Source organism: Sphaeramia orbicularis, chromosome 20 (assembly GCF_902148855.1).
Source record: "Sphaeramia orbicularis chromosome 20, fSphaOr1.1, whole genome shotgun sequence".
Classification (NCBI taxonomy): domain Eukaryota; kingdom Metazoa; phylum Chordata; class Actinopteri; order Kurtiformes; family Apogonidae; genus Sphaeramia; species Sphaeramia orbicularis.
In genome coordinates, this window is record NC_043976.1 from 45,177,753 (window position 1) to 45,188,185 (window position 10,433).

General features: G+C 40.5%; 1 protein-coding gene across 1 annotated transcript; it reads right to left on the reverse strand.

Moving 5' to 3' along the window:
• Positions 1 to 4,700: 4,700 nt before the first annotated feature.
• On the reverse strand, positions 4,701 to 7,715 carry LOC115410914 (E3 ubiquitin-protein ligase TRIM39-like). The gene is made up of 2 exons (XM_030122742.1): positions 7,416 to 7,715; positions 4,701 to 6,581 (listed from the first exon to the last, which is right to left on the reverse strand). Exon 2 carries the CDS (start codon positions 6,577 to 6,579, stop codon positions 5,284 to 5,286), a length of 1,296 nt encoding a protein of 431 aa, XP_029978602.1. The 5' UTR covers positions 6,580 to 6,581; positions 7,416 to 7,715; the 3' UTR covers positions 4,701 to 5,283.
• Positions 7,716 to 10,433: the final 2,718 nt, after the last annotated feature.

Below are 10,433 nucleotides of genomic sequence, written 5' to 3' on the forward strand. Positions count from 1 at the left end.
GCTAAATACTAAAGTGCTCTCTCTTTTCTCCTCCTTTACTCTCTCTCTTTAACCCCAACTGTTCAAGGCAGACGGCCATCCTCCAGGAGTCTGGGTCTGCTCGAGGTTTGGAGCTATATAAATAAAATTTGATTGATTTATTATGTGTTTGTTGCTTGTTACTCTATTACACTAGTTCTTACCATTGTTCAGCACCTTAATGGACAAATGATAATTTGAGATGGTTAGTTTTGCACTTTGCAAACGAAATCTTCTTCCTGATTGAAGAAGTTTGTATTCGGAGGACAATGAATGAGTCAGGTCTGAAGAGATTTTTGTTGCTTGTTTCATGACCGACTGGTTCTACAGATTATCTATGGACTGATATTCTCTCATGCCTATAATCTTCATTGCTGTTTTGTGCATATTGTCCAGCCTGTTCTTCAGTTGGACTGATCAGGGTCCATACCAGGCTGTGATGCCATATCTGATGAGGCTCTCTAAAACAGCTCTGTAAAAAATCTGCCTAATCTGCTTGCTGACCCCATACGGCCTCAGTCATCTTAAAAAAAAACAGTCTTTGCTGCAGTTTATTGCACAGGTTTTCTATGTGTGGTTTCCAGCAGAGAAGGTTGTGGATATGGACCCCTAGGTATCTTTATGTGGTCACTTGATCGGCAGTCTGGTCTTTAATGACCACTGGCTCATGTGTGGTCACTTACCTCGGGTCAAGAACCATCTCTTGTGTTTTTGTCACCTTTAAAACCAGATGGTTTTTGTCACACCACGTAATAAATGTATTGATCTCATCATGGTATACAAAAGTGTCCATGTCCTTATGCAGAACACTCACAATTACTGTGTCATCTGCAAATTTAAAGATAAAATTGTTGGGGTGTACTTTCCTGCAGTCGTTGGTGTACAGTGTGAAAATGATTGACCTTTACTTGCTGTGTGCGATTAGTTAAAAAGGAATAAAACCATTTAATTAATGTAGTGTTAACGTTCATGTCCTTCAGCTTTTCCAGAAGCAGGTGGGGTTGTACGGTTTTAAAAGCTGAGCTCAAATAAGTGAATAAAATTCGAGCAAATGTTTTTGTCTCTTCCAAGTGCTTAGAAATAAAATGTGACATGCACAGGACTGCATCCTCAGTACTGCGTTTGTGTTTATAGGCAAACTGACATGCATCTAACACTGGCTCTACTTCTGGTTTAAGCAGGGATGCGACAATTTTTTCAAAACATTTCACAATTAAGGAGGTCAAGGCAACAGGACGAAAGTCATTATTGACTGTAGCATAGGACTTTTAGGGAACTGGTGTTATTATTGACCTCTTCTATAGAGCTGGGATGGTGTGGGTGTCTGATGACCGCCGGAATATAGGACACCATGCTGATGTTAGTTCCTCTGCACAGCTTTTGAGCAGAAAGGCCGGCAGTCCGTCTGGGCCTGTGGATTTATCAGTCTGCACAATGCTAAAGAGACGCTGAACTCAAAGTGGGTCCACCTCCAGCCAACTATAGTGGTATCGGTTTCTGGTAGAGACTGTATCACTTTATCACATTCATGAGTGAAATTCTCTAGGTCGAATCTTAAATAGAAATCATTCACCTCATTTGATTTATTCTGTTCATCAAGAGTGGTAATTTGCTTTTTTTGCAGGATTCATGTTAGTTACTGATTTCATTGTATGCCAAAGTTTTTGAGTATTTGAGGTTAAGAGGCTCTGTTCCATTGTTTGTCTGTGTTGTTTTTTTGCTTTAGTAAGGAGCAGCTTCAATTCTTTTTGAACTTCTATTAAACCCGCTCTGTCTTTAATCGTGAATGCTTGCTTCTTCCTATTTATGCACTCTTTGATTTCTTTTGTTATATAGGGCTTGTTGTTAGGATTTAGAACTACCTCCTTCTTAGCTACCAGATTATCAGTGCAGAATTTCATGTAGTCAGTTATGGTATCCGTTGCCTCGTCGAGCTCTAGGGTATGAAATATGGACCAGTCTGTGCTCAGAAAACACCCTTTTAGCGTCTCAAATGAGTCATCCGTCCAGACGTTAACAGCTTTATGTACAGGTTTACATGATTTAAAAACTGATTTATATGATGGAATAAAATGTATTGGATTATGGTCTGACTTACAGAGAGGGGGCTTTGACTTTGCAGAGCACGCTCCCTTAACGTTGCCGTAGCATTTGTCCAGTTTCCTATTGTGTCGGCTGTGAAAGTTCACATATTCTTCAAAGCCTGATCAGACAGTCTCTGGTTTACAGTGGTTGAAATCACCTAGGAAGAACATAGGTGCTCCAGGTGTGCGCTGGAGCTGTTCATGTGCACACTCGGCGATGCGTGCGGCTGCTTTACCTGCGCTGCTGCTGGAGGGTGTATATAAACAGCACCTATTAGGATGTTTCCAAACTCTCTTGGCAGGTAATGGGGTCTCAGTGATATGCAGAGCAGTTCTATGTTGGGGGTGCATACTGTCTCTCTGACTGTATATTGTTTACACCATTTGTCACTCACATATATGCACACGCCTGCTGTCAGGTTTCAGGACACACACATGAATATGAACTCAGTATTGGTGTTTGGACCTCGTATGACTACAGCTGTCCTCAACTAAAACAACACAAACACAAATATATGTTGGCTAAAATGTGCTTAGAGGTCTTATTTCTGTCTTTGTGCATAAGAAATCAATATAAGTGAATCCCCAAAGGAACTGTGTGTTGGTAAATGACAGTTGTTCAAATGGACAGGATTTCAGTTCTGTTCAACATGTTGATGCTCATATGAACTATGTTTTCAGCTCAAAAATGAACAGTTTCAGCACAATTAATGCTATATTTTCATGTCACAAATGGCCAAGTTCTATTTGAACTGAATTTACCTGAAAAACAAATCTTCTCTTCTTTTGGATTCCCTAATTTTTCTTCCCAGATTCTCTCCTCCATATCACATGTTTTATTTGTACAGGTTCAATCTGGAGTATGGTGCTGATCCATCCTGCTTCTGTTCCACCAATACATACATGAAGAATGGCACACAGCACTGTTTACATCAACACTTTTACAATAAGAAGCATTTTTATACAGAAAGAACAATTCTAGATTGTTCTTTCCTCTTTAGTCTGATGCTAAACTATCCAATAAATAATAGTGCTCCTAGTTTTTGCACAGGGATCATTAGTGTAAACGCTGACATGGCTGCAGAGCATCAGTATGATGGGATCCACAACAACCATGTCACATCCGTCCACTGACACATTTAGTGTTTTTGTGTCAGCTGGGATTGTTTTAGATCCACAATACCAACATTTATGAAGAAGAGCACAATTAGCAATAGGAAGTCTAGAAGTTTATTCCTAATAAAGTACTGGGACTGACCAGAGCATCATGGGTAATGTCACGTCTGTCCACCAGCAAAAGTTTTCACATACACGTGCTATTCCAAATCCAATATTTATGAAAATAGAGCTTCCACTGTCAGAGAATATCAGTAGTCTGTGCACAAATGGATTAGCATTATTTACACACACTTCTATGACTTTAGGACAACTTTTTTTTGACAAAAATGGACACTCATTTGACCCCCTAAGTGAATTTTAGCCAATGAAAAAACTATGACTGAGGAGTCGGTCATCGTCGGTCAGTCTGCTGAGGTCGGTGACATCAGTCTGTTTGGTTTGTTCTGTTCGATCGGCCGTCGTTAATACCATCTCCAGTCTTTTCAGCCAATTCAACATGTGTAATCGTCCACTACCTGTCGTTCAGTCGGACAAATCTGATTGGTGGAGGGATAGGCCTGGACTAGTGAATGAGTGAAGGAGAAGTTTCCATGTGAATCCAGCTGTGCCAAGGTACTGCACACTATTACTGTCTTCTAGAAGAGTCCATTCACTGCTCAGATCAGATCTGAATGAGTGACAGTCAGTGCTGAATATGGACTTCATTCATTCCATCAAGTCAACACTGTTAGCATTGTTAGCATTGTTAGCATAGTGCGATTTCCCCTCAGTTTTCGCCTGTGTCATCTTTCTTCTTCCACCAGTAGAAGCCCTAGAGCTGACAACACCAGGATCTGCTTATTATGAACCATCTGTTCAACAAGTACAACAACACCGACCCTTCTGGACGACTGAACACTGACAACAATCACTGACTACAGCCAGCTCTGGGTTTACACAGATGTTCCCTCATTTCCTGGTTTTACGTCTCACACAAGCGCAGATCGTACGCTCTAGTCGGTATTCGATCTGGTGTGTTCTTCACAGTTTTTTGACCATGTCGAGGAGACGGGAGCCGACTGATCAGTAGGGTTACCTTTACTGGAGACGATCGACAGTCCAGTTGGTGTGTCTTCACCTTTAGAGTCAAAGCTTAAAGGTGGGGTAGGACATGTTTTCCTGGAGCGTTTTTTACTCTATTTCTTGTTCTATTGCCTGGATTTCTTCATATATTGGTTTTATCAGGCTGCAGGGGCTTTGGTTGGTTTATGACTGTAAAACTCTGCATTTTTACATCATTTTCTAGACTATTACAGTTTTAGATAAAAAAAAAAAAAAAAAGAAACAAGACAAATCTTTTTAGTTTAATATATTTATTGAAGTTTTACATTTCACAGAAGAAATAATGTGAATGTTTCCATCTATTTCATCATAGTTTACATGTAAATACATAGTTCAGATATTTGAGCAGAATCATCCAAATCAGTCGAAGGTTTGTGATTTATCAAATGGATTGATTGGATTTAAACTTCAGTAAATTTAATCAGAAAATATTTAAATAACTGATGAATCATTTCAATTTATTTGGTCTTAAATATTCTGGTATAACCTCTGTCAGAGCTGAAAATAATTACAGTTTTTACAATAATTGCATGTGTTTGTCTACGAACAAATAGAAAACAACTCAGCAAACATTTAATATTTAATGTTTTTTCTCATTTCAAATGCAGACAGTATATGAGTGTATTTATTAAAGCTGATGAACAGAATCTGTACTGTTATTATTGAATATTGAATTCTCCTGAACACTTCTATCATTTAAATGTATAAAATCAATCCCATAATTTTAACACATTCACAATCCCAACATTTTGAATTCCAGTTCACATTCAAACACCATCATTATCATTGGATTCAATCACAGACATCAGAATGTGTCAAACCAGGATTATTCTCAGCACTAATGTTAGTATTTCAGTGCATTTGGATCCAGATTCATACACGTTCAAACAGTTTACATCATCACTAAGTTTAGTGACTCCAGTAAATCTGAGAAAATCTGTGCATCTGATGAGTTTGTTCCTCAGTGTCTGACAGGAGTGATGATCAGAGGAGCAGAGTTTAGACCTCCATAATTATCACATGGACGGAAGAATGGGAGGAGTTTATCATTGAAGCAGCAGCCAATGAAGGAGTAGATGAGAACTGAAGAATCTACGTCATAAAAGGAGACCAGACCCTCCTCATAATCCACAAACACCCCCACCTTCTGAGGACCAGACTGCACAGACAGACGGACAATAGAATCAGCACGAGCATAGTACTGATTTCCAGTCATCAAACAGATGATCCAGTATCCGTACTGAGGATTCGGTATGATCACTCCTTTCCTGTTGATGGACTCTGCGACCACTCCTAAAATCCATTTAGTATTTCCTTTGACCTGAACCTCAAAGTAAAACCTGCCTGAAGAGAAACTCTGCTTCGCTAAGATGCAACAATCATCAGTGAATCTCTGTGGTTTGTCTGGAAGGTTCTTCTCTTTATCACCATCATGAACCTGTTTTCCATCATCAGACAGGATGAGATAAGGATAAGCTGTATCTGGATCCAGAGTCAGATCCACCTCATACTGTTGGACTCTCTTCAGTTCAGCTTCAAACACTTTCTTCTTCATGTCTTTTCTGAGTTTGTCCTCCAGCTGATGCACAGCTCTCTCCACAGTCCCCTCATATGATGGATGGATGCTGACCTTTGTCCAGGTCTTCATGGATGGAGCAGCTTTGACACATGTGAACCTCTGGACAAAGTGGAGGTGGTCTTCAGAGCCTGAGAGCTGCTTCACCTCAGTGCTTCTCTTCTCCAGCTCACAGATTTCCTGTTCCAGCTCTTTGATGACGTCTTCAGCCTGTTTCTTGGTGCTCCTCTTCTTTTCTTGGATCTCCTCAATGAACTGGTTCAGACTTGTCTGAACAGTCTTGATCAGAGCAGTGTAGACCTTCACACCTTCTGCTGCCTCTCTGTCTGCAGCGTTCGTACTGAGCTCCACTGAACATTGGATCTCCAAGATCTTCAGTCTTCTCTCCAGGATCATCTCCTCAATTTCAGCCTCTGTCTTCTTCAGCTCTGCCTTCTCTTCTTCATGTCTGAACGGAGACACCAACTCTGAGATGAGAGCGTTGACGTTCAACTCAGGTCTTTGGTCAAAAACCTTTTTACACATGGGACACTGATATGGGACATTAACCCTCCAGTGTTCACAGATGCAGGATTTGCAGAAGGTGTGTCCACATGGTGTTGTGACTGGATCAGTGAAGACATTCACACAGATGGAACACAGGAGCTGATCTTCAGATCGGACACGACCGGCAGCAGCCATATCTATGGACCCAAAGAACATGTACAACACTGAAATATTTGAATTATATTATCAGTGTTTATCATCATGAGATCGTTTATAATAAGGAGACTCATAAAAGTTCTTCATGTTCTTCAGATAAGTGTGACTGCTCAGTCACATGACTCTACAGAAGTGTTTGAAATCCATGACGTCAGTCCAATACTTTGACTGAAATGTTCTGGAAGTTCATTAAAGTGTAACTGTAGAAAATGTTAGTGGAAACAAAAGCAGGAAGAGACGAAGAACCAAAGTCCAGACCATCTAAAGGACATGGACTGGAATAATTGGATTTGATTTAGTGATTTATTCTGAACATGTAATGAAATTTAACATATATGCAAACTAGCAAAACATACATAATAATACAAATATGAAGAATCATAACAATCTCAGACAGAAGAACAGCACAATAGTTCCATTTACATTTAACTGAAAAGGGGCGGGAAGAAGTGTGACTTATTTAATCCCACCCCCTCTCTCTAAAATATTATTAATAATATATATGTCCATCTTCCTTTTACAGTGCTCTTATATTTATATCTATTTACACTCACACACACACTCATTCATCCATATACACATACCTACGTTTATAAATATACAGAACATACACACATACAAATACACATATAATCTTTTACCAGTGCGTTTCTTAGTTGTGCTGGTGAATAAATAATCTAGAATCTGTGTAAATGCTGTTGGTTTCTCCATGTGGTTCAGTGATAAGAACCATTTCAGCAGAGTGTGTGTGAAATGAATCCAGTTCTATGTGTGTGTTTGGAGTTAAAGCTGTAGATCAGCTCAGGTAAACTCACCAGTGAGACTTGAACCAGATCTGATGAAGTCGGTTTCAGGTTTGTTGGACGGTTCCACAGACACGTCTGCAGCTCTGATCACACTGAGAAGAACTTTTTGATTTCTGGGAAATGATTGTTTTTCTGTGGAATGTGGCTCCGCCTCTGATCTGTTTCCTGGTTGATGTTTTGATAAAATCCAAGCGTGCGTTGTTTTATCACAGACGACATGTAGAAGGGTTCTGGTTCTGGTTCCGGTTCTTTAAATACATGTGTGGAAGTGTGGATGTTTAGAAAGAGCAGTCAGAGCGTTATCTGTCCAGTCAGCTGTTGAACCTGCAGTTTAGGTTCTAAAATATGAACAGGATCCATGTATGTGTGGGCGGTTCACATGACTGAACACATCTCTGACTGAACCGGTTTTCCAACTGAACCGGTTTTCCAACATTCTGTCATCATTAGTGCTGAGTCACAGGAGTTGGTTCTGTGTGAGTCTCATGGACTTCAGGCCTGTCGGTCCTCTGTGTTGTGGTCTATCTAGTGGTGGTCTGCTGGTGTAAATATGCAGAATGCTGTCAGGGTTCAGGACACACACATGAATATGAACTTAGTATTGGTGTTTGGACCTAGTATGACTACAGCTGTCCTCAACTGAAACACAAGACAAACACAAATACACAACAAAACTAGGACTGAGGAGTCGGACGTCGTCGGTCAGTCTGAGGTCGGTGACATCAGTCTGTTTGGTTTGTTCTGTTCTCAGTCTTTTCGGCCAATTCAACATGCGTAATCGTCCACTACCTGTCGTTCAGTCGGACCAATCTGATTGGTGGAGGGATAGTCCTGGACTAGTGAATGAGTGAAGGAGAAGTTTCCATGTGAATCCAGCTGTGCCAAGGTACTGCACACTATTATTGTCTTCTAGAATAGTCTATTCACTGCACAGATCAGATCTGAATGAGTGACAGTCACTGTTGACTATGGACTTCATTCATTCCATCAAGTTGACACTGTTAGCATTGTTAGCATTGTTAGCATAGTGCGATTTCTCCTTAGTTTTCACCTGCAACATCTTTCTTCTTCCACCAGTAGAAGCCCTAGAGCTGAACCACACCAGGATCTGCTTATTACGAACCATCTGTTCAACAAGTACAACAACACCGACCCTTCTGGACTACTCAACACTCTGACAACAATGACTGACGACAGCGAGCTCTTGGTTTTGGTCTAGAGAGATGTTCCATCAATTCCAGGTTTACATCTCGTGCAAGTGCCAAACATACATTACAGTCGGTAGTCGATTTGGTGTGTTCTTCACAGTTTTTTGACCACGTCAGGGAGCCGGGAACCGACTGATCATTCAGGGCTACCCTTCCTGGCAACGATCGGCAGCCAGGTTGGTGTGTCTTCACCTTTAAAATCCAGGCTTTTGTGCTTACTGTACATTGATACTTTAAAGTTCTTGAAATATTTCAAGAAATTCTGGATAAGCCTAGAGAGCAGGATTCTCTTGTTGTGTGTTTGTCTTTCATGGGGCTTATATAAATGCTATAGTACAGCAGTATTTTCCTTTGGTCTGAAGGCAACAAAAAGTGTTTAGGGAGCTGTTTGTGTGTAGCTCATTGGTCCTGGGTTCAAATCCTGGACAACCTCTCAATGTTGACACGTGAAATAATGCGTGATACGGTGCTCTACCTACACCAGGGGTGTCCAAACTTTTTTTCAAGAGGGCCAGATCTGATAATGTGGAGATTGCCAGGGGCCAGTGGTCCCTTCGGATGTTTTTTAAACAGTAAAAATTACATATAAAAGCGCTGTTCTACAACAATTTAATTTTCATTGTCACAATATCATTTTTTTTAAATGGCAATGTAACCAAATCTAGGCCACTCAGGTCTGAACAAATTAAAAAAAAAAAAAAAAAAAAATCTGCCTTCCTTTTACATCTGGAGTCAGATAACATAGAACAAACTGTGTGGAGTATCTTAAACTTCCAAGTTGGTAAAAATCTTAACCCCACATTCATTTTAAACATTACTTATATGAGTAATCATTACTCATATATTACTCAGTAATGCAAAGTCTGTTAACATTTAAGATGAAAACATATGACTCTTACTCTTGTCTTTCACAAAATCATTTAGAAAGTAATATTTTTGTGTCACATCTACAAGTACACAACACCAGCAGTTAGAGGCAACTAACCTGGCAACTTGGTATCCTGCCTTGGTGGTGAGTTCATCGAACTCCAGGTTCACATGAAGAGTCACTGTTGAGTTTAAAGCAGCTTGAATTTGCTTCACTCCCTGCTAGCTTGTCGTATGTGTTAGCATGTTTTGTCTGCTCGTGTCTCTTTACATTGAATTCCTTAAACAAGGCAACAGTCTCTTGAAAAATTAGGCAAACACAATCGCCTTGATTTTCAGTGAAAAAAAATTATAAGTCCCATCTCTCCTGGAAGCGGCGGCCTTCACTGTCAACTTTGTTTTTTTATTTACAGGTGCCGTGGTTAGAAATTAGCGAAAAGGGTTCATGACGAGGTCACAGAGCCAGATAGAGTTAGAGTGGTGCTGCCACCATGAGGTGAACGGAGAAACTGCATTTTGAACCTTTTATGATTCATGTACTCTGTTCAACAGTCCAAGCGGGCCATAAATAATGCATTCTAAAACCCAAGCTGTGGGCCGTATAAAATCTGACCGCGGGCCGTGATTGGCCCCCGGGCCGGACTTTGGACATGCCTGACCTACACACACATTGAGGTGCTTGTACGGCGTTGATCAGGAACAAAGCTTTTCTTCACTAAACTCAACCTCTGACAGCTGGACTCAGCAGACAAACACTAGAATGCAGGATGTGTTATCGATGTGGAGCAGCTTCTGTAGAGGATTGGTGTTCTGTTGAACAGTAACACAAACATGAAAGCAAATGGAGTTAGTTTAGCGGCGGGAATCAACTCCAAGTCCAGCATGTGACAAACTGGTCCCTATATTAGGGGGTGTTCCCATATGTTTTCCTATAACGGTGCTGTTTATTTTC

Excerpts from the sequence above, each read along its gene's own strand:
- LOC115410914 (XM_030122742.1), bottom strand. The coding sequence starts at position 6,579 with ATGGCTGCTGCCGGTCGTGTCCGATCTGAAGATCAGCTCCTGTGTTCC.